Genomic DNA, 25,699 nt, shown 5'->3' on the forward strand with positions numbered 1-25,699 from the left:
TGTGCCAAAATTGGGTGATGCAATAGGAAAATGATCCAAAGCACACCAGCAAATCAACATCTGAGTGGCTAAAGAAGAAAAAAAATCAAGGTATTGGAATGGCCAAGTAAAAGTCCAGACCTCAATCCCATCAAGATGCTGAGACAGGATTCTAAAAGAGCTGTGCATAAACAAACCCCTCAAACATTAATGAACTGAAGCAATGCTGTAAAGAGGAGTGGGCCAAAATTTCTTGAAAATGACGTGAAAGACTGATGAACTCCTGAAGAAAACATTTACTTCAAATTCTCATCTCATCTCATTATCTGTAGCTGCTCTATCCTGTTCTACAAGGTCGCAGGCGAGCTGGAGCCTATCCCAGCTGACTACGGGCGAAAGGCGGGGTACACCCTGGACAAGTCGCCAGGTCATCACAGGGCTGACACATAGACACAGACAACCATTCACACTCACATTCACACCTACGGTCAATTTAGAGTCACCAGTTAATCTAACCTGCATGTCTTTGGACTGTGGGGGAAACTGGAGCACCCGGAGGAAACCCACGTGGACAACATGCAAACTCCGCACAGAAAGGCCCTCGCCAGCCATGGGGCTTGAACCCAGACCTTCTTGCTGTGAGGCGACAGCGCTAACCACTACACCACCGTGCCGCCCCTTTACTTCAAATTATTGTTGCTAAAAGTGGTTCTACATGTTATGGAATTATAGGGTGTATTTATTTTTCCCACAAGGTTTCTATTGGTTTATTTAAAAAAAAAAGTCTATATATTGACAAAATCACTATACATGACCAAAAGTATGTGGACACCTGACCATCACACCCGTCTTCCCTAAGCTTTTGTCACAAAGTAAGAAGCACACACTTGTCTAGAATGTCTTTGTATTCTGTAGAATTGTGCAGCAATGAGCAGCTATGACAAATAACTCACTTTCATTCCATCCAAGATTTTTGCCATGTCCAACACTTGAACTACTGTATATGGCACATGTTTGCTGTATGGAAAATGCTGCACTACAAAAGCAAGTGCTCTTTGATAAAAGAACATCACTAAAGACCTGGGAGAGAGTGGAGGAGCTGCTGGAGGTTGACAAGAAGCAGGCTAGAAAGAGAGTGATGAATAGCAAGGACTTCACGCATTTGTTGAACAGCGGTTTCCAAGACAAATGCACCCCAAGGCCAATCACGCGCCACAAGGGAAATCATGATCATGATGAATGCAATTTCCTTACACTGGAACTGAGGGGCCTGAACATGTTCCAGCATGACGGTGCTGCTGTGTACAAAGCAAGGTCCATGAAAACATGGTTTGCCAAGGTTGGAGATGAAGAAATTGAATGGCATGCACAGAACCCTGACCTCAGTTTTTGGGATAAAATTTCCACTTCTTTGCAAGACACAGGAGGAGTCATTGTGCTGGTCCTGACATTTCCTGATTAAATTAATAATTGCAAAGAACTGATTAAAAACAAACATCAGACTGTAGCTAGCACATTTCTGAAGACAAAAGCCAAAGAAATGCATGAAGCTGTGAAAAAATTAAAGAAGCAATTGAATGAATTACAGTAATTACATAATTGTTCTCTGAACATTTTATATAAATGGTATGATGAGTGAGCAACATAAGTAAGACTGCTTACTACAGCACTATAATAGTACAACAGATCCTGTATCACTGCTGGATTTCATCACAGGAAATGTATCTTTCAGAAAGATCTCATCTCATCTCATCTTATTATCTGTAGCCGCTTTATCCTTCTACAGGGTCGCAGGAGCCTATCCCAGCTGACTACGGGCGAAAGGCGGGGTACATCCTGGACAAGTCGCCAGGTCATCACAGGGCTGACACATAGACACAGACAACCATTCACACTCACATTCACACCTACGGTCAATTTAGAGCCACCAGTTAACCTAACCTGCATGTCTTTGGACTGTGGGGGAAACCGGAGCACCCGGAGGAAACCCACGCGGACACGGGGAGAACATGCAAACTCCGCACAGAAAGGCCCTCGCCGGCCACGGGGCTCGAACCTGGACCTTCTTGCTGTGAGGCGACAGCGCTAACCACTACACCACCGTGCTGCCCCTCCCATACGTCACCTGCATATTAGTCTGTAACCCCCCCCAAACCTACCCATACACACATACACGCACGCACGTAGACACTTTGTGATTTTCTATCACTTATTGCATTCTTTTTCCTCTATTTTTAACCTTTATTCAATTATATAAGTTTAATATATTATTGTCTTTTTAAAATATCTTTCTATTTATTTCTAAGTTTTCTTTTTATTGTTGACTTGTACAGTCATGGTCTCAACCTTCTAGCATTTCGCTGTGTGTGTGTGTTATACTCTATAGCACTGTGTATGTGACAGCTGAAACCTTTAACCCTTTTTTTAATCAGCCTGCAGGAACACACGTTGCTTTCTTTTTTTTAAATTCTAACGGATTCCCAATAAAGACACAATATAAGTGATGTAAATCATAGTGATAGACATGTTTATCTGGCATGCTTGAAAGTGGAACAGGCGGTCCTGATTGCTACTTGTTTTGGTTCGTTAAATCCTTGAGATTCATCTTTGCCCACACATTCTGCTCTCTGTTTAATGTTGACCAGTAATGTCTTATTTCTTTCATAAGACTATGATCCTGATGGGTGATGTAATGGTACATGATGTTTCTCTTCTTTCATAAAGTAGTGTAGTCTAAACCAGTGATGTAATGCTTCATCACTCATTTACGTTATACATAGATAACTTAGCTTTGTCAATTAAATCATCATCCAATCACAAAACTACAACACACTCTTGAATGTGAATATATACTCATGTTTGTCCTACAATAAACTGAGAAACAACTCTGGACAGCTGTGTCTTTTTGCTCCCAGACATATCTGTAAGGCAGAATCTCTTAGGCAGAGGGTTTACAATCCTTGATCATACTTTGTCAATTCAACCTCCTTGAGTACAGAAAGATCAAAACCTATCACATAGCAATTATATTAAGATATCGTCATTCCGTGACTGATAGACTCACAGTTTAACCAGAACACTTATTGAATCATTTAAATCTATCAAAGAGCCACAGATGAGTAAAAACCCGTGAGAAATGATTTCACGAAGAATTCACTTGGATAATAATTGATCACGAAAGAGTTCATGTGTCAAAACAAAGTTATGTCCGTGTTATATTGTACAGACACCACGTTAGTACTCGATTTGGACAGAAAACCCAATTTGGACAACACTTCCACAGAAATTATGTAATTTCCACTCCTGTTTTATGGCTGTTGCCAGTTTGAAGTTGGGGTTAGTGCTGTTGTCATACTGATCTCTACATAAAAATGTGATTTTTTCACATTGAGGTCAATGTGTTGTCATTGATGTGACACCTCTCCCCTGTGGACATGCTCAGAGCAAAAGCCTAAAGTTCATTCAATAAGAAGCCAGTGATGTTTTTTCTGTTGTTGTTGTAAAGTACCTTTTATTTGTAAGATATGTAATTCAACTTTATTTTGAAGAAGGACGCACACATTAATCACCACAAATGACTTGAGCGCAGTAGAGTAGTTTTCGCCTTGGGACTTTGGTGGATGTTTTGGTTCTGTTATCTCATCTCATTATCTGTAGCTGCTTTATCCTGTTCTACAGGGTCGCAGGCAAGCTGGAGCCTATCCCAGCTGACTACGGGCGAAAGGCGGGGTACACCCTGGACAAGTCACCAGATCATCACAGGGTGACACACAGAGACACAGACAACCATTCACACTCACACCTACGGTCAATTTAGAGTCACCAGTTAACCTAACCTGCATGTCTTTGGACTGTGGGGGAAACCGGAGCACCCGGAGGAAACCCACGCGGACACGGGGAGAACATGCAAACTCCGCACAGAAAGACCCTCACCGGCCACAGGGCTCAAACCCGGACCTTCTTGCTGTGAGGCAACAGCGCTGACCACTACACCACCGTGCCGCCTGTTGGTTCTGTTATAAAAAAAATAATAATAATAAGCCCTAAACATGCCTATAGCTGGAACTCATGAATTTATCAGTAAAACAAAATTGAATTATGAAAGAAAAGTTATGAATGAATGAAAGTCATGTAGAGACAGCTTGTATTCCAGGTGGGCTGGAAATTCATGTCTTCTGTTCAGTTTTTAGCTTTAAAAGCTCAGGATACCACAAAGACTGCAGCTGTTCATTTGAGCAGATGCTTTATTTACACATGCTGGAATTTGGACACCAAATATTACGAAACATTCTTAAATTTGTCTTTTTAAAAATTTTTTATTCTTAAAAAAAATCTTTTGGCTTCACTCTGTTTAATAGACAATATGTGGCTGATTTATTTCTTTTATTGTAAATCTTTTTGCAAAACAAAGACGACAGATTCTTCTGAACAAAGGTTGTGTTTCCTCGGCGATGTATGTATGCTTGTGTGTCAAACTACATGCATATAGTATATATGTAGCAAAATGTGTAATGGATCAGTCAGTATTTTTCAGACGAGAATGGCTGTCATGTGGCCGATTGCTGTCGCTTGGAGTCACGTTGACTTCCTCTGTCTGCCTGATGTTGTAGAGTTTGTAGAGACGCTCAGCCAGATGCTCAGCTTCCGCTGCCCCCTCACAACTCTTCAGCCAACTTTGCGGAATGGCACCGAAGCCGTAATGGGCACCTGCGATAGCACCTGCCATGCATGCGATGGTGTCTGTGTCGCCTCCCAGGGCTAAGCTGTAGGCTATTGTTCTCTCCAGGCCACCGTAATGCTCTGGCAGGCCTTCTCGAGGCTCTAAACAGTGCAGCACACAGAAGATGGCTGTGGGCACAGACTCGAGGGCTGCAATGCCGTTCCCTGTGCACAGAAACATTTAGCAACATCACTAAACATAAACATACACTGCATAAACTACACGTTGTGTTCCATTAGATACAGCAGATATCGCTCTAACAGTGATGCAAATGAGGATGCAAATAAGAAATTAACCTTGCAAAATAAACCCCCACTAACCGAGTTCTGATATGACCTCCTCAATGCTTACGCTTTTCTTCTCCATGAGCTCCTTGACTCTGTGCAAACGTGCACAATATGGAAATTCAGCCAAATTAAGCCTATAAAACAAACCAGTTGGTGCATTTTTTTAATAGAACCATAACACAAAACACATCAGTGACTAATTCACTTCATGTAGATTCTCCAGCAAAGATTATTTTGATAAAAACTCTGCCACACCAATGAATTGATGACTCACTCTTTGGCATCACTGCGGGCTGCCTCGTCTTTCTCAACTTCTTCCATTTCAGAGATGAGTTTACTGATGAAGTTTTGTGGTAAGGCCAGATCACCTTGAAGTGACAAGTGAACAGCGAGGGCCTGTAGCACAGCGCCATTATATCCCAGAGAACAGGAGTGGGTGAGCATTGCCCCGAACCTTGCGTACTGCCAATGACACAAAAAGAGAAGAAACAGACAGGGGAAGTCTGGTACAGAATCAGTTTCAAACCTGAATATACAATCACCGTAGATCATTATTACAGAAAGCTACAGCTCAGTAATGGCATTTCTGAACAAAACTTTGTAATCACCCAGTAGTGGGCTCCAGCAAAGGCAACACAGGTACTTACTGAAGGTAGGAACTTGCCAGGGACAGCATCACTCTTGAAATCATGCACCAAGTCTGTGCATCAAGCCTTTCTGCCCCATTAAACAACACTGTCTATTGAGTGCTGCCCCATTACCCAACAACACACGGTGCAAGTGTGCAAATCAACATCAGCGGTGTGAGAAACACATCAATGGCGACTAGCTCTCAAATGCCCCTTTTCCACCAAAGCAGTTCCAGGGCTGGTTCGGGGCCAGTGCTTAGTTTGGAACCGGGTTTTCTGTTTCCACTGACAAAGAACTGGCTCTGGGGCCAGAAAAACCGGTTCCAGGCTAGCACCAACTCTCTGCTGGGCCAGAGGAAAGAACCGCTTACGTCAGTGGAGTTGTTAAAACCAACAACAATAACAAGACCACGAAAGATTGCCATTTTTAAGTGACAAGAAGCAGCAGCTGTACAAACGCGAAGTCATCCATTATTATTATTATTGTTGCCGCTGCTGCTTCTTCCGTGTTGTTTTTGCTTTGATATTTGCGCCAAGGTTTATGTAAACGTAGCGCCGTAACTTCCGTATACAGCGACGTAACTGATGTATACAGCGACGTAATGATGTATACAGCGACATAACTGACGTATACAGCGACGTAATGACGTGGCTCCGCTTAGCACCGCGAGCGATGGAAAAGCAAACTGGTTCTCAGCTGGCTCGCAAGTTGAACGAGTTGTGAACCAGCACCAGCACTGGCTCCGAACCAGCCCTGGAACTGATTTGGTGGAAAAGGGGTAAAAGACATACAGTACCAATCAAAAGTTTGGACACACTTTCTGATTCAATGGTTCTTCTTTATTTTTGTTAATTAAGACACTTCATGTCTGAAAGTAATGATGGATGTCGTTTCTCTTTACTTAGTTCAGCAGTTCGTGACATAATATGGATTACTACAGTTGTGGAATAGGGCTATTTACTGTATTTTTATTATTTACTATTTGATCTCAAACGCATTAAGGCGGCAAGAAATTGCATTAATTAACTTTTGACGAGGCACGCCTGTTAATTGAAAAGCATTCCAGGTGACTACCTCATGAAGCTGGTTAAGATAATGCCAGTAGTGTGCAAAGCGTCATCAAGGTAAATGGTGGCTACGCTGAAGAATCTAAAATATCAAACATATTTTGTTCTTTTTTTCTACACTTTTTTTTGTTTACCACATAATTCCATAGATGTTATTTCATAGTTTTGATACCTTCAGTATTGTTCTACAATGTAGAAAATAATCAAAATACAGAAAAACCTACAGACGAGTAGGTGTGTCCAAACTTTTGACTGGTACTGTACATCAAAGACAAAATTGAAAATCATATAAACTTCACAGCCAGCGATTTAATCTTAATCAGAATTTGATAATGACAGGTTATAGGCCCATACAACCAGGCAGGCAATGTGACCTTGTCTACGTTACATTAAAACAAGAACCAATGCAAAACCCTAATAACCTGAATGAAGTCAATAAACAAACAACAACAAACAACAACAAAAAAAAACCCTGCATACAAGTCCAAATAGGTCAGGGCCAATTCACTGGCGTAAAGTTGAGAAGAACAAGAGGAGAAGCATGGAGACGTCAATTTTTTAATTTTATTTATTTATTTTAATGTGCAAGTAGACTAGCTATAAACAAAAACAGTAACGATGCACCAGTGTTTATATGTGAGAGCAATTAATGGAGACAGGAACACCAAAGTTCTGACATTCCAGCTAGCAAAACTCTAAGGCCCACTTTACACGGGGACGGTCTGAAACAAAAACGCAAAAGTCCGTTTTCGTTCTCACTTTTTTCCGCGTCTACACGATCGTTTTCAAGGAGGAAATCTGCATCTATACGGTGACGCATAAATGTGTGGAATTCAATTGGATGTGCATGCCAGGCGGCTAGGTGGTGCTGTGAAAGACCTCCGTTATGTCTGCACGCATGCGCAACGTCTTCCGTCTTGTCTGATCTGCACATCTGCGCTGCGAAAACTTTGACTACTCTGGCTATGGTAAGTAAGAAAGTAAGTAAAAAAGTAAGAGCATGCTATACCCGCCTCTGTTCATTAACGGTATATGTGCAGATTCGGTATAGATGTTCGAAGGACTCCTGGACGTTTATTAAAGCTGCCAGAGCAGCTTGAAGGTCCGTTGGATCGATGTAATCAGACATGCTCTTACTTTTTTACTTACTTTCTTACTTCCCGGGCTGGCATGTACAGTATATGACATATGTATGACGTAAACGCGTACCCGACGTGAGCAGATCCGAGCAGAGTTTCGTGTATTGGGTAGTTTAGACGGATATGCAACGGGGGCTGTTTTTAACTTATCCACTCTGGAAGGCGTTTTCAATTTTTTCCATTTTTCAGCCTCGGAAACGCCGTCCCCGTGTAGACGAAAGGCATTTCCGATAAAATATTTAGTCGTTTTTACCCGACAGCGTCCTCGTGTAAACAGGCCCTAAATTAGTGAAATTTACATGTACAGCTCAACAAGGCCTACACTCAAAGGTTACTTCAAATTTACAATCTCAAAATTGAGTTAAATTCTGACCTGTTAGTGAATATTATCTAATGTTCTGCTGTGCTCAAGATTTTCTCCTGTGCCAGAATGTTTACACGTTGTAAAACCAGTGAGTACACTTCTACACTACTTTAATTACTCTCATGCAGCATATGTCGAAAATCTCATCTCATCTCATTATCTCTAGCTGCTTTATCTTTCTACAGGGTCGCAGGCAAGCTGGAGCCTATCCCAGCTGACTATGGGCGAGAGGCGGGGTACACCCTGGACAAGTCGCCAGGTCATCACAGGGCTGACACATAGACACAGACAACCATTCACACTCACATTCACACCTACGGTCAATTTAGAGTCACCAGTTAACCTAACCTGCATGTCTTTGGACTGTGGGGGAAACCGGAGCACCCGGAGGAAACCCACGCGGACACGGGGAGAACATGCAAACTCCACACAGAAAGGCCCTCGCCAGCCACGGGGCTCAAACCCAGGACCTTCTTGCTGTGAGGCGACAGCGCTAACCACTACACCACCGTGCCACCCCTATGTCGAAAATATCTACAACTAAAAGTTAGTGACTGAAGCTTCCACTCTGCTCATGTCAGAGTACTCATTTAGAGCGTTAAAGCGAGACGGCCTTTCGATTTCATGAAGCTGGTGAAATGTAGTTCCCTCTGAAATTTGGTTACTGTGTAAACATCTCATCTCGTCTCATTATCTCTAGCCGCTTTATCCTGTTCTACAGGGTCGCAGGCAAGCTGGAGCCTATCCCAGCTGACTACGGGCGAGAGGCGGGGTACACCCTGGACAAGTCGCCAGGTCATCACAGGGCCTGTGTGAACATACATGTTTATTTCTGTAATATCTCACAAAATATCAGGCCATTCTGTGGTTGGGAAGTTACTTAATTTGAGAGGATTCCTGAGCAAATAACATGCATGAAATTGCTTGCTTCGCGCAGTCAGGCAGACAGACAGAGAAAGTCCGTGTGCGCAGGTTTACCTTTGACTGTGCACTGACAGTTACATCATTCTGTCACTAAACAAACAGCTGATCACACCGAGGTGCTCGCTGACCGCAGAGATTTATTAGTTTGGTCCTGCGCTTCCTTTCCTTCGCAACATGTCTTTTCTTCTAGCTTTCTGTTACCGTAGTCGGTCTTTCACATTTTATTCACACACTCGTGTCCTCCATTTTTCTCTCCTGTTTCAAATTTGTATCCTACAATGCCTTGCGCAAACAGGGAATTCCCACCACGTAATGCATGACGTAGTATCTTGAATTGGATCACGGTGAAGCAGGAAAAAATTGTGGAAAATTTAAGGCCACGTGGAGATCTCATCTCATCTCATTATCTCTAGCCGCTTTATCCTTCTACAGGGTCGCAGGCAAGCTGGAGCCTATCCCAGCTGACTACGGGCGAAAGGCGGGGTACACCCTGGACAAGTCGCCAGGTCATCACAGGGCTGACACATAGACACAGACAACCATTCACACTCACATTCACACCTACGGTCAATTTAGAGTCACCAGTTAACCTAACCTGCATGTCTTTGGACTGTGGGGGAAACCGGAGCACCCGGAGGAAACCCACGCGGACACGGGGAGAACATGCAAACTCCACACAGAAAGGCCTTCGCTGGCCACGGGGCTCGAACCCGGACCTTCTTGCTGTGAGGCGACAGTGCTAACCACTACACCACCGTGCCACCCCCACGTGGAGATAAATTCATTAATTGTTCTATTTTAAAAAACCTAATAAAACTGGAAGTCTGTGATTCGAATTCAGTAGCTTTTGGTCCACTAAACAAAAATAATTGGGTGTCAGGGAAAATCCTTTTTATGACCTACACTTGAAAAATCTGAAAGGCAGTATAGTTTTAATACTGACTGGGCGAGGCCTACGTCGTATTCATCCTGGATGGTGGTTTACTGCAGACAGAACCTTATCAAACCAAGTTTATTCTGTATTTTTGAAGATAAAATTTGTAATGTTATCAAATGCTACACCAAAAACTGCAAAATAGAAAAGAAAACCACGAGAGAGTAAAGTGATGGTTTGTGTGTTGACCTCATTTTTGACCAAAATGTCAGACAGAACCTTACAACACTGAAGCCACACATTGTAACAGCTCCTTTACATTCAATATGTATTTAACTGTGTATTTCTATTTATTGACTTCAAAAAATGGTCAGCAGGGCACCAGGATGGGTCTGAAACCGATCACCAAATAAGATTTAAGCCTGGTCCTCACCCTCCTCACATCAGCTGCATTTCTGAAGGCAAGGGCAAAGGGGGCAGCTCTCATTGCTCCTCCATTGCCGAATGAGCCACGTCCACCAAATTGAGCACGTGCTGGTTGAAAGACGTCACTGAGCTGAGGCGACGCGAGCTTTCGGAGAACCTGAATGACTCCTGATCCGTAGCCACGGCCTGGAGCAAGGCTATACTCTTTTGCGAAACTGGATTGAAAGTGAAGTAAAAGCATGTATGAACATACAGCAGCCACAGGAAAGCACAAACTACTGCTTTAAGTTGCACTGATAATATAAATCTCTGAAAAGTACCTGCGAGCCATGTCTTGTTCATCAAAGCCCATCCTGGTAAGAAGAGACTGGGATACACAGCGCATCATGGCTGTGTCATCACTGTACTGCAATATGCCTGAGGAATAGCAAATAAATACATACACACACCGTTTTATTATATTGTTTTAGTTCTGGATGTACTACTAAAACAATCTGTAGTTTCATACCAGCCTAAAATGCTGAAACGGTATCAGATCACTTTTACATCATTTTCAGATGCAATTCACCTTTAAAAAGGTGCATTAGTCAAAATTAGGTCTCTAGCTGTTAAGCAGGAGAAATGCAACAACATTAGAATGATGTTTTTTTTTTTTAAACTCCTTGAACTGACCTCCCTCTATTGCCCTTGGACACAACACGTGCCCCATAATCTAAGGTGGCCAGAGAGTTCAGTTAGCGTTACCAAGTTACCAGCAATATCAAGAACTGCAAGGACATCACTCTGAAGTGATGAGGTAGACTGTTTATTAAGGGCAATGCCTTACTAATGTTATTTTAACGCAGATGATAAAAGTACCTAATGTTATGTCTAAGTGATAAAAATGTAGGAGAAGCCATGGCCTAATGGTTAGAGAAGCTGCTTTGGGACCAAAAGGTCGCTGGTTCAATTCCCTAGACTAGCAGGAATAGCTGAAGTACCCTTAAAGCCTAGGTCACAACCGGACGTACGATTTTTTGGCCGTGCGATTTTTGGCGTTTCCCAAATCGCTGCGTTTTTTTTGTTCGTGGAGAAAGACGCATGTTGGCCGTAAGTTTGTCTTGCAACCTGAGAAAAACGTAAGCGCCCGTAGAATTTGTTTGACATGACAAAGAACCTCTGCGGCCGGTCTGCGGCCAGTCTACGGCTCGAAAATCAGCACGTCACACGCGCGCCCTCTGTGCGTTTCTTGCATTTTTTGCACGTAGACCGGCCGTAGGAGCACGTACGGCCGGTTGTGACCAAGGCTTAAGCAAGGCATCTAACCCCCAACTACTCCCTAGGCTGCTCTGGGTATGTTGTACATTGCTCTGGATAAGAGTGCCTGCTAAATGCCATTAATGTAATGTAATGCTTCTACTTGATTCACTACAGAAAGCCAGCCATTCAAACAGTTCAATACTTTCGACAAACTGCATTTACATTTGTCCAGGAACACTGCTAATTCTGCATCCAGGTTCATCCTATTCAGCAGTAATTAATTTCTCCACTTTGGAAAAGCACTACCAGAGTTCGATTTTGTTTGACTACATTTCTTGCCAAGTCGTTGGAATTGCTGAGGTTTTTTTCCCCCCTCATGTGGTACACCCATGTAAACACAAAGAAGCACTCCACACTGGACTGGAGTTTTCCCAAACGGGTTTTTCTCAGCCACATAATACACTTGTGCCGATACTCCCGCATTTTTGTAATGTTCTACACATGGGTGGCACGATGCTGCAGCGTGGAGCACCGTCACCTCACAGCAACAAGGTTTTGGGTTTGAACCTGCTGGTCGACTGGGGACTTTGTGGGAGTTTGCATGTTCTTCCCGTACCTGCAGGGGTTTCCTCCGGGTGCTCCAGTTTCTTCCCACAGTCCAAAGACATGTGAATCAGGCCAACTGGCTACTCTAATTTGCCCACAAGAGACTCAGATTCCTGTTCTTCGCTGAAAGGAGTGGAACCTGATGTGATCTTCTGCTGTTGTAGCCCATCTACCTTAAAGGAACAGTCCACCGTACTTCCATAATGAAATATGCTCTTATCTGAATTGAGACGAGCTGCTCCGTACCTCTCCGAGCTTTGCGCGACCTCCCAGTCAGTCAGATGCAGTCAGACGCGCTGTCACTCCTGTTAGCAATGTAGCTAGGCTCAGTATGGCCAACGGTATTTTTTGGGGCTGTAGTTAGATGCGACCAAACTCTTCCACGTTTTTCCTGTTTACATAGGTTTATATGACCAGTGATATGAAACAAGTTCAGTTACACAAATTGAAACGTAGCGATTTTCTATGCTATGGAAAGTCCGCACTATAATGACAGGCGTACTAACACCTTCGGCAGCGCATTGATATCTGAGCTCCGTATCAATGCGTTGCCGAAGCGCGCAGAAGGTGTTAGTACGCCTGTCATTATAGTGCGGACTTTCCATAGCATAGAAAATCGCTACGTTTCAATTTGTGTAACTGAACTTGTTTCATATCACTGGTCATATAAACCTATGTAAACAGGAAAAACGTGGAAGAGTTTGGTCGCATCTAACTACAGCCCCAAAAAATACCATTGGCCATACTGAGCCTAGCTACATTGCTAACAGGAGTGACAGCGCGTCTGACTGCGTCTGACTGACTGGGAGGTCGCGCAAAGCTCGGATAGGTACGGAGCAGCTCGTCTCAATTCAGATAAGAGCATATTTCATTATGGAAGTATGGTGGACTGTTCCTTTAAGGTTCGATGTTTTGTGCATGCTGAGATGCTTTTCTGCTCACCACATTTGCAATGAGTGTTAGCTTGAGTAGCTTGGTAAAGTTAGTTTGCAGTGAGCTATTCAGAACTCCACAAGCTATAAAAACATTGTACATGGATGGACAAAAAAACAGAGTAATGGCTTGTTTTGATAGTGCTGATTTGTAAATTCAGAAAATAGAAAGAAATGACCTAAAATCATTGCTAATAGGTTACCTTTGATCTGTTTATTTTCTTATTCCTCGAAAATCAACACAGGTTTCAAGTCATGGGGAAGACCAATCTCTAATTAACTAACATGATTTGTAAAAATTTTCACAAGTGATTGTACGTGTCGTTTGCTTACAAGTCCATGAAACCAAAAGCGGAAAAGATGCATTTTAAGCAGTGGCAAGAAATTACCTCTGAACTTTTTAGACCCAGACTGATTTGTGAAAACTAGTCAGACAGATATTGGTGAGCTGTGCCAAAGAACAGCAATATCTATTCTGGCTTTATCAGGTATATCGAGCAAATTGGGTGTCAACTGTTATTTTGGTACATGTATTGTTTGGTAGTGCAAGTCACTGATTTTTGCAAGTTCAACTGCCCCTAAACATCATCTGTGTTGCTGCAGTTGTGACCTATATTGATAATTATAGTGTACAAGTTGTAGATTATTGAAGCTAGATTTATAGCTATAAGGAAGCATAGATTGTGTTGTAGAGGACATAGCTATACTATGATAAATGTAGGCTGTGACAAGTAGCTCCACGACCTACTTCTTCCACAATCTCTTAAGTTATAGAGCGTATAACAGAAAAGCCAAGTAAAACTTGTCACTGTTATATTCCAGAACTGTGTCTGATTTTTGCCAACTTTGTGGCCAGAACGAAATTGCAGGTAAATTTTTTACTCATATGAATCCAACTCTGCACAAGACAGTTTTGTTGTATTTCTGTTTGAAGCTGTAACAGTAAATCACATGGAAATTTCTTTTTACATCTAACGTGATAATGCATGTTGTGGACTCACACAAAACACACAGATCTTATGAAGAAGGAGATGGAAACCATCAGTGATAAACAGTACATGGTTTTGTACATATTGTAAAGGATATGTACAACCCTGATTCCAAAAAAGTTGGGACAAAAGTACAAATTGTAAATAAAAACGGAATGCAATGATGTAGAAGTTTCAAAATTCCATATTTTTTATTCAGAATAGAACATAGATGACATATCAAATGTTTAAACTGAGAAAATGTATCATTTAAAGAGAAAAATTAGGTGATTTTAAATTTCATGACAACAACACATCTCAAAAAAGTTGGGACAAGGCCATGTTTCCCACTGTGAGACATCCCCTTTTCTCTTTACAACAGTCTGTAAATGTCTGGGGCTGAGGAGACAAGTTGCTCAAGTTTAGGGATAGGAATGTTAACCCATTCTTGTCTAATGTAGGATTCTAGTTGCTCAACTGTCTTAGGTCTTTTCTGCCGTATCTTCCGTTTTATGATGCGGCAAATGTTTTCTATGGGTGAAAGATCTGGATTGCAGGCTGGCCAGTTCAGTACCCGGACCCTTCTTCTACACAGCCATGATGCTGTAATTGATGCAGTATGTGGTTTGGCATTGTCATGTTGGAAAATGCAAGGTCTTCCCTGAAAGAGACGTCGTCTGGATGGGAGCATATGTTGCTCTAGAACCTGGATATACCTTTCAGCATTGATGGTGTCTTTCCAGATGTGTAAGCTGTCCATGCCACACACACTAATGCAACCCCATACCATCAGAGATGCAGGCTTCTGAACTGAGCGCTGATAACAACTTGGGTCGTCCTTCTCCTCTTTAGTCCGAATGACACGGCGTCCCTGATTTCCATAAAGAACTTCAAATTTTGATTCTTCTGCCCACAGAACAGTTTTCCACTTTGCCACAGTCCATTTTAAATGAGCCTTGGCCCAGAGAAGACATCTGCGCTTCTGGATCATGTTTAGATACGGCTTCTTTGAACTATAGAGTTTTAGCTGGCAACGGCGGATGGCACGGTGAATTGTGTTCACAGATAATGTTCTCTGGAAATATTCCTGAGCCCATTTTGTGATTTCCAATACAGAAGCATGCCTGTATGTGATGCAGTGCCGTCTAAGGGCCCAAAGATCACGGGCACCCAGTATGGTTTTCCGGCCTTGACCCTTACGCACAGAGATTCTTCCAGGTTCTCTGAATCTTTTGATGATATTATGCACTGTAGATGATATGTTCAAACTCTTTGCAATTTTACACTGTCAAACTCCTTTCTGATATTGCTCCACTATTTGTCGGTGCAGAATTAGGGGGATTGGTGATCCTCTTCCCATCTTTACTTCTGAGAGCCGCTGCCACTCCAAGATGCTCTTTTTATACCCAGTCATGTTAATGACCTATTGCCAACCGACCTAATGAGTTGCAATTTGGTCCTCCAGCTGTTCCTTTTTTGTACCTTTAACTTTTCCAGCCTCTTATTGCCCCTGTTCCAACTTTTTTGAGATGTGTTGCTGTCATGAAATTTCAAATGAGCCAATATTTGGCATGAAATTTAAAAATGTCTCACTTTCGACATTTGATATGTTGTCTATGTTCTATTGTGAATACAATATCAGTTTTTGAGATTTGTAAATTATTGCATTCTGTTTTTATTTACAATTTGTACTTCGTCCCAACTTTTTTGGAATCGGGGTTGTAATAATAATTATATAATAGCATAATTCCCAAGCCCGAATAGATTGGGGAGAGTTATCAGGAAGGGCAGCTGGTGTAAAAATCTATGTCAAATCAAATATGCGGATCATGATGATCCGCTGTGGCAACCCCTAATGGGAACAGCCGAAAGAAGAAGATATGTATGTATAATAAGTATTATTACGGTTTTGGTTTTATTGTGGTGGTATGTTATTAATTGGTAATGGCTCATTATTATTTCCTGTTAATTGTTCCATCTGATTTAATGTTGAAAATGTAAACTGATTTTGACAACTTACTGTGACTTTCACAAATCAGGTTGGTTCATTTTAGCCCATTTGTTTGCGTGTACAATCAATGGGATAATATGCAAGTATGATCATGGCACTTGAGGCACCAAAATAAAAAAAAAAAATCATGAAAAGTAATTTGTGAAAGTTTACACAAAGCAGTATGGGTCTAAAAAGGTTTCCAGGTAATTTCTTGACACTGCTCAGAACCTGTCTTCCACCTTCGGTTTCATGGACTTGTCAGCAAATGACAGACGTGCAGTATGTTTATGAAAAATTTCCCATATCTTGTTGGTTAATTAAAGATAGATTCTGAATCATGGGGAAGGCCATGATTCATGCTTTTTTTTTTTTTAAAGCTTCAAATTTCTGGATAGCTTCCTACAGACAAACTTTACATTGCTTATTTGAGTTACTATATCTTTCCTGGCAGCTCAAAACAAACAAATTCACTCATTGTTCATTTTACACGTGGGGGGGGGGGGGGGGGGGGGGGGGGGGGAGTCACCTATGGCAACTTTAAGGCCCAGAAGTCAATTAAAGAGCCTGAAAATGAAGACTGAGAAACACAGAATAATCACCCAAGGATTTAAAATGCAGGATTATCGACTCCTGTCTTTTTTGTGCTACAACTAATCATAGATTTAAGTAAACTTTTTTTAATCAAGCGGATTTTATTTTGATATGTATTCTTACAGTGGTGCTTGAAAGTTTGTGAACCCTTTAGAATTTTCTATATTTCTGCATAAATAAATATAACTTAAAACATCAGATTTTCACACAAATCCTAAAAGTAGATAAAGAGAAACCAGTTAAACAAATGAGACGAAAATATGATACTTGCTCATTTATTTATTGAGGAAAATGATCCAATATTACATATCTGTGAGTGGCAAAAGTATGTGAACCTTTGCTTTCAGTATCTGGTGTGACCCCCTTGTGCAGCAATAACTGCAACTAAACGTTTCTAGTAACTGTTGATCAGTCCTGCACACCGGCTTGGAGGAATTTTAGCCCGTTCCTCCGTACAGAACAGCTTCAACTCTGGGATGTTGGTGGGTTTCCTCACATGAACTGCTCGCTTCAGGTCCTTCCACAACATTTCGATTGGATTAAGGTCAGGACTTTGACTTGGCCATTCCAAAACATGAACTTTATTCTTCTTTAACCATTCTTTGGTAGAACAACTTGTGTGCTTAGGGTTGTTGTCTTGCTGCATAACCCACCTTCTCTTGAGATTCAGTTCATGGACAGATGTCCTGACATTTTCCTTTAGAATTCGCTGGTATAATTCTGAATTCATTGTTCCATCAATATTGGCAAGCCGTCCTGGTCCAGATGCAGCAAAACAGGCCCAAAACCATGATACTACCACCACCACCACATTTCACAGATGGGATAAGGTTCTTATGCTGGAATGCAGAGTTTTCCTTTCTCCAAACATAACGCTTCTCATTTAAACCAAAAAGTTATATTTTGGTCTCATCCGTCCACAAAACATTTTTCCAATAGCCTTCTGGCTTGTCCATGTGCTCTTTAGCAAACTGCAGACGAGCAGCAATGTTCTTTTTGGAGAGCAGTGGCTTTCTCCTTGCAACCCTGCCATGCACACCATTGTTGTTCAGTGTTCTCCTGATGGTGGACTCATGAACATTAACCAATGTGAGAGAGGCCTTCAGTTGCTTAGAAGTTACCCTGGGGTCCTTTGTGACCTCGCCGACTATTACACGCCTTGCTCTTGGAGAGATCTTTGTTGGTCGACCACTCCTGGGGAGGGGAACAATGGTCTTGAATTTCCTCCATTTGTACACAATCTGTCTGACTGTGGATTGGTGGAGTCCAAACTCTTTAGAGATGGTTTTGTAACCTTTTCCAGCCTGATGAGCATCAACAACACTTTTTCTGAGGTCCTCAGAAATCTCCTTTGTTTGTGCCATGATACACTTCCACAAACATGTGTTGTGAAGATCAGACTTTGATAGATCCCTGTTCTTTAAATAAAACAGGGTGCCCACTCACACCTGATTGTCATCCCATTGATTGAAAACACCTGACTCTAATTTCACCTTCAAATTCACTGCTAATCCTAGAGGTTCACATACTTTTGCCACTCACAGATATGTAATATTGGATCATTTTCCTCAATAAATAAAGGACCAAGTATAATATTTTTGTCTCGTTTGTTTAACTGGGTTCTCTTTATCTACTTTTAAAGAGTCTTATTTATCTATTAATGTAGCCAAGACTAAAGATATGATAATTGATTTCCGCAGGTCTCAGAAATCTTTTACACATACTGTTATTCAAAACGAAAATGTTGATGTTGTCACAAAATACAGATATTTGGGAACCATTATTGACAGCAAATTGTCATTTGAGAGTAACACTGATGCTATGTGTAAAAAGGCCCAACAGCGGCTTTTCTTTTTAAGGAAGATGAAGTCTTTTAATGTGTGTAGGACCTTGATGACTTTATTTTATCAAAGTTTTATTGAATCTGTTTTGTCCTTTTGTATTGTTGTGTGGTATGGTGTGGTATGGTGGTCTGCCACTGACCAGTAAGGGCAGGTTATCAAAGCTAGTTAATGTGGCAGCAAAGGTGGTTGGGGTTCATCTTACTCAGCTGCAAGATGTGCATGTAAAACGGGTCATGAGTAAGGCACAACAAATTCTAAAATACCCCGACCACCCACTTTTTGGGGAATTTAGTTTGCTCCCCTCAGGCCGCCGTTTTAGAATTCCTGCTGTAAGGACAAGGCGTGCCAGAGATTCTTTTATTTTAGTGGCTATTAGGACCCTTAATTCATTAAGCAGGGTTCCTACACATTTTCAAATTTAAAATTCCAGACTTTTTCCATACTCAAATTCTCAGGTTTGGAGACTTCAGCGAACAAACAACTACTCATATATTTAAAAGAATTACTTGAAAATCAAACAGGTACTCACATTATGACATACCACCAAAATGCATACCATATTTAGCTTGGCCTAAAATTTGTATCAGTGCCTTGTTTTTGTCACAAATATATATACACATTACACAAAATACAGGATGCCACGCTGACGCACACGTATCTGATGCACACTTCAAGACATTAAAACACAGGTGTGTGAAGATGTCAAGCACATACAGGATGTCCCGAAAAAAAATGTATACCGTATTTTTCGGACTATAAGTCGCACTTTTTTTCATGGTTCGGCTAGCCATGCGACTTATACTCCGGTGCGACGTATATATGTTTTTTTTTTTTCACCGCGGAATAACTGGAGCTGATGCTGAGTCTGACGACAGCCACGCAGAAGAAGAGGAAACGGCACTTCGTCTGCCGCTGGAGGCAGAGTTGTTCAGAAGCGACACCGAGGATGAGGAATTCAATGGATTTGCTGATTTGGAGTGAAATCGCCAGCTTGATAAACTTGACTGACCTGTGTTTTATTATTAATGATAGGGCTATAGTTATTTAAATAAGTTATGTAATGATTTCAGGCAGTGCTTAATTTGTGAAGTGGGAGGTCCCGGAACGCAGGAGGTGGGTGGGTCCGGCGACTCAAAAAAAAAAAAGGTGGGGGGTGGTTTACTATAACTTTACGCACACGCGCTTATTGTGTGTGTAAAAAAATATATATATATCAGACATTATGATCTTAGAAAACGCTTTAGTGACGAACAGTTACAGACAGTAATATGTCGTGATATGTTATAAAATATTATTTTTATTAGGCTATATATTAAATTATATATTAAATTTATCTTCTAAAATAACAGACTACTCATATCACATCCGGTTTATTTCACCATTGGAGATCAGATCACACAAGACATGAGTTAAATTACTCTTTTTAAGGATTTAAGTAGGGTATTTAAAAGCGGTTGTTGTTTTTTTTTCACTAGACGGTTGTCTTTGGAGATGATATACCTATAGCCTACTTGACCTCTGATTTAATGAAATAAAATTCGACAAAAATGAAGAATGACTCTCCTCGATGATGACTACAGCTTTAATAACACAGATGAAAGAGCCATGGGGCGATAATCAGCCCTACCGGTAAAAATAATCTAAAAGCAAACTGATTAATGCATCAGTAATAGGCTACTAATATTAGTTATAATAATAATAATAATAATAATATAGGCCATTAGTAATAACGATAGTGATAGTATTAAAGATAGTAGTAGATATTTAAAATAATCAGACTAGGCTACTTACAGGGCAAAGGGCGCGTTATCACTGCCCAGCTGTTCGTTTATTAAATAAACAATGCAGTCGCGCAGTAACCACGCGCCGCTTATCAGATACAATCACAGATTCTATGGATAGAATAACCCTTCAAAAAAGTGCGACTTATAGTCCGGTGCGACGTATATATGTTTTTTTCGTCTTCATAATGCATTTTTTGGCTGATGCGACTTAAACTCCGGAGCGACGTATAGTCCGGAAAATACGGTACACACTTTTAATCACTGTAAAGTACTGTATGTGTTTATTAAAATCCATGTAATTTTCAAAGAGTAATAGAATTTACAGACATTTTATTATTTAGTCACCGTCTGTTCTCAAACTGACATCCATTCTGGTCCAGTCACTGCTGACAATGCAAATCACATTCAATTCTCTTGGTATTTTTGGACATTCACTTTCAGTGACTGTTGCAGGTCTCATAGCGTAGACTATAAACATCAGTTAGAGGCAGTGATAAAACAATAAAATGATGTCTGTAAATTCTATTACACCTTGAAAATGAAATGAATTTTAATAAACACCTACTTCACAATGATTCAAAGTGTGTATACATTTTTTCGGGACACCCTGTATGTTGTGCACACACAGAAGTTTACTGAAGCTTCTAATTTGAAAACAGTCATTATGGCATTTTTTGTATTTACTATTGTGTTTTATGAAGGCCCTGTGTTAGTTCCACTGTACATCACATTTTGTCCACATACCAAGAGATGGCAGACATGGCCGAGACGTGGCCACCCTAACCAGTATGTAATGGCTGCAGTGCCCTTGAGCAAGGCATTTAACCCCACATTGCTCCAGGTTGTAACCATGTTGTACCCTGTAATAACTGTAAGTGGCTTTGGATAAAAGCGACAACTAAATGTAATGTAATTATAATAATAATAATAATGTAATAACAGCATTGTTCAGTTTATATGTATGTTTGCGTACACAGCCTTCATATTTTTGTTAGCAGTTTTTTTTGTCTTGGGTCGCTTGTTTTCAGGGTCCATGTGCCTTATTTTTCTAGCAAATTCTGGCAACACTGCCAAATAAGCCATAGGCATTTTTACACTGACTGGCGCTATGATGTGTGTTCACGCGTGTTCAAGAGGCGTTTTGTAGCAGGGGGTTTTCCTGCGTCTTGTCCAAAGTCTTGCAAGAAGCAAGCAGGCTCAGGGGGTGTGGCGGAGCGCATGCCAGTACAACAGAACACCCGTTTCCCTCCCTCCGCATTTCAACACATTTCTTTGGCAAAATTCAACTGAATGTCGGAATGTTGAGCTTCATTTTACTATGTAGCGGCAAAGGTCTGGAAACACAAATATTTCTCCATACCCTAATTTCCATACTTTTCCAGACCTGGAAAATACTAAAATCAAATTCCATACTTTTCCATACTGCGTAGGAACCCTGATTAAGGGACACCTAATTTTTTTCCCCCTATTTTTTTCTGTAGTTACTGTTATTGTCATTGTTTAGTGGCAATAACTAACAGTGACAGTTATGAGTTGGGTGGGCTGGTGGGTATATCTGTTTGAGTAATGTGTTTGTGTGTAAATATATTTGAGTGATTCCACGCTTATGGGTACTGAAATGGGGACATGAACTTATTCACCTAAAACCATTTCTTTTTTTACCATCAGGTCACAAAACATCTCATCTCATCTCATTATCTGTAGCCGCTTTATCCTTCTACAGGGTCGCAGGCAAGCTGGAGCCTATCCCAGCTGACTATGGGCGAAAGGCAGGGTACACCCTGGACAAGTCGCCAGGTCATCACAGGGCTGACACATAGACACAGACAACCATTCACACTCACATTCACACCTACGGTCAATTTAGAGTCACCAGTTAACCTAACCTGCATGTCTTTGGACTGTGGGGGAAACCGGAGTACCCGGAGGAAACCCACGCGGACACGGGGAGAACATACAAACTCCGCACAGAAAGGCCCTCGCCGGCCCCGGGGCTCGAACCCAGGACCTTCTTGCTGTGAGGCGACAGCGCTAACCACTACACCACCGTGCCGCCGTCACAAAACATGTAATCTTTAATGAATGATATGTTAAAAGATAACTTTAATTTTCTGAGATGTAATAAAAACATATTTATATACCAAAGTCAAGCCTATGAGTTCCAAAATGATGTCTGTTACATTACTTCTGTTACGATTGTCCATCTCGCGTCTGTTACAAATTAATTACAATCTAGCTATATACCATGTTAATCTTATTGAAAGAATGTGTATGTTTATTCTACTACACATGTTTATTAATTATATTTGCTAAAACATCACCTTCCTATGTTTCAAAAAGTAATTCTACATTGTTAAAATTGAGAATATATATGTCCACAACGGGGCGGCACGGTGGTGTAGTGGTTAGCGCTGTCACCTCACAGCAAGAAGGTCCTGGGTTCGAGCCCCGGGGCCGGCGAGGGCCTTTCTGTGTGGAGTTTGCATGTTCTCCCCGTGTCCGCGTGGGTTTCCTCCGGGTGCTCCGGTTTCCCCCACAGTCCAAAGACATGCAGGTTAGGTTAACTGGTGACTCTAAATTGACCGTAGGTGTGAATGTGAGTGTGAATGGTTGTCTGTGTCTATGTGTCAGCCCTGTGATGACCTGGCGACTTGTCCAGGGTGTACCCCGCCTTTCGCCTGTAGTCAGCTGGGATAGGCTCCAGCTTGCCTGCGACCCTGTAGAAGGATAAAGCGGCTAGAGATAATGAGATGAGATGAGATATGTCCACAACACTTCTGTTACGTTCTGACTTTGGCATATAAATATGTTTTTATTACATCTCAGAAAATTAAAGTTATCTTTTAACATAAAGATTACATGTTTTGTGACCTGATGGTAAAAAAAAGAAATGGTTTTAGGTGAATTTTTAAAAATAAGTTCATGTCCCCATTTCAGTACCCATAAGCGTGGAATCACTCATTTATGAATGTGTCTGTGTGCTCCATGTCTATGTTTTCTTACCTCATGTTCTCTGAATACCTGCTGCACACCAAATTTCCTTTTTTAAAAGGATAATAAATCTGAAACTTGAACTTTCAGGACTTGTGTGGAAATCTGGTGATGTTTCTAAAGGGTTCACAAACTTCCAAGCACCACTGTGTGTGGATCTGTAAATGCTCGTGTTGGTTCAGTTTTGTAAACTGGCATAAGAATGTGGAATAAAGTCAAAATAATGTTACGCCTGAAATAACACAGAGATATTCAATGTAATACCAGTGAAACCCACGTATACAGGCCACAACTGTTTTGACCGGACATGACAGGTGCTTGTGTGACCGAGTCCTCACCGTCACCCCGGGTTTCATCCTCCAGTCCACTGAGATGCTGAAGAACTCGGTCCAGTGGAACATCTGCGGCTCCTTCAAACTCTCCGCCCACACAATCCCCCAGCACTGCGGCCACCAGCGCGCCGCGGAACCGCGACAGCAGCGACACCGGAGCGCCTGCTGCAGCTAACCGCGCTGCCGCCGACATCCTTCAGTTAATCCCTCCACACACACACACCGCTCTTTTCAAATGCGGACACACACTGCAGCCTTCATGCATTAATAAAACGCTGTCATGTCCTCAGTCGTACTTTCCTGTCGCAGATATGATGTCATTCTTTGACCTGTTTATTTACCGGACAACATCAAATATACATGGCATTAAAATGATTTTAGTGAGTTTTAATAACTCTGATGCGTTTTTAGTCCTACAAGTTTGAATCGTACAAAACAGTAGTAAAGTAACTTCATTTATAAATTATTTCTTTACTGCTGAGTATTATAATGGCGCGGGGTGAAAAAAAAACCCAAAACCTGAGGTCCGTTTACAACATAATTTACGGGAGCTGAAGGAGCAGGAAAATGTCTCCAGAGGCGTGTGGATTTAACTGCGCAGATTCGTCACACACACTTCCAAATCCATCTTTCCCTTCCAAAATATTCACATGGGTGTGATGCTGAAAAATAAGAACATTGAGTTTCTAGTGAATAATCTCATTATAGTTACAAAATATTACATACAGAAATGTGAATCTGTATAGAAAGTGCTCTGCATTATGGCCTGTACTTAAACAGGAGTTATCTTTATTTCACAATGTCTCAAGAAAATTAACAATGCCCAGGCTGAGAACTCATCCTCACTTATATCGTCATATCAGTTGTACTAACCCCTTGTTATATTTGTTTCCTTTTATTTATTTTCACCAGTTAACCTAACCTGCATGTCTTTGGACTGTGGGGGAAACCGGAGCACCCGGAGGAAACCCACGCGGACACGGGGAGAACATGCAAACTCCACACAGAAAGGCCCTCGCCGGCCACGGGGCTCGAACCCGGACCTTCTTGCTGTGAGGCGACAGCGCTAACCACTACACCACCGTGCCGCCCCTACAAGCAACTTATAATACAAAATTGAAAATAAATTAAATAGGACGTGCTGTAGTTAAAGATATACATGGATAGAAAGAAAAAAACAAGTCAACAAGGAAGAAAAAAATTATAAAAACAAATACAAAATACATACAAGGGAAAACACTTAGTTATCTAATTCATTGGGAAAATGTTTTTAAAATATCGTACAATCTTTCTGCTTTTGCTCCTTTTAAGAAAGAAAGAAAGAAAGAAAGAAAGAAAGAACTACTTTATTCATCACACACTTGTGAAATTCCTCTCTGCATTTAACCCATCTGAAGCTCGCTCAAGGGCACCTCAGCCCAAGGCCGTCCCATATTAACCATTTTACAAATTTTAAGGATCTTAAGTATAATTTAAATTAAATCAAGAAAGAAACACATTTGGGGGATGATTTTAGGATTCTGTTCTTGTGTATTAAAACAACAACAACAACAACAACTTAGCCAGACACAGAATTACATTACATTATAGAGAGTTCATCATTTTTGTTTTGTAAGCTCATACCAAATGTTATATTGTGTCTTGAAACAAAATCTGGTGACATTCATCATTTAAGAAAGAAAGAAAGCACAGCTTTATTCATCACACACTTGTGAAATTCCTGTCTGCATTTAACATACATGTCAACCTTTAGTTACCCATGCCCTTATAAAATCTGTACTTTTCCCTTACATACACCCATGAACCCTTATACATGAGAAAAAATTCCAATATATAATCCAAAGCACCGATTGTTTTATTCCACATTATACACTCCTATTGTAATAGGCATATTTATCACACTGCATCAAGTTAAAGGGATCAAATAAGCATGTACTGAATAAAAAGCAATTTTAGATCCCAGAGAAAACAACTGAATAAAAAAGGACTATATGTACAGTCAAGTAAAC

The 25,699-nt window shown here is 41.2% G+C and overlaps 1 protein-coding gene across 1 annotated transcript; it reads right to left on the reverse strand.

Moving 5' to 3' along the window:
* Nucleotides 1-4,275: 4,275 nt before the first annotated feature.
* adprs (ADP-ribosylserine hydrolase) lies at nt 4,276-24,034 on the reverse strand. Its single transcript, XM_060934045.1, has 6 exons — nt 23,697-24,034; nt 10,731-10,827; nt 10,418-10,625; nt 5,261-5,448; nt 5,020-5,120; nt 4,276-4,863 (listed from the first exon to the last, which is right to left on the reverse strand). The coding sequence occupies exons 1-6, from the start codon at nt 23,881-23,883 to the stop codon at nt 4,496-4,498; spliced, it is 1,149 nt and encodes a 382-aa protein (XP_060790028.1). The 5' UTR covers nt 23,884-24,034; the 3' UTR covers nt 4,276-4,495.
* Between the last annotated feature and the right edge of the window lie 1,665 nt (nt 24,035-25,699).

This window comes from Neoarius graeffei, chromosome 11, assembly GCF_027579695.1.
Source record: "Neoarius graeffei isolate fNeoGra1 chromosome 11, fNeoGra1.pri, whole genome shotgun sequence".
NCBI lineage: Eukaryota > Metazoa > Chordata > Actinopteri > Siluriformes > Ariidae > Neoarius > Neoarius graeffei.

Coding starts and splice junctions, on each gene's coding strand:
- adprs (XM_060934045.1), bottom strand. CDS start 23,883: ATGTCGGCGGCAGCGCGGTTAGCTGCAGCAGGCGCTCCGGTGTCGCTG. Junction 10,828..23,696: donor GGATGAAACCCGGGGTGACG/GTGAGGACTCGG, acceptor GCTATTCCTCAG/GCATATTGCAGTACAGTGAT. Junction 5,449..10,417: donor ATGCAGCTGATGTGAGGAGG/GTGAGGACCAGG, acceptor TGTCATTGGCAG/TACGCAAGGTTCGGGGCAAT.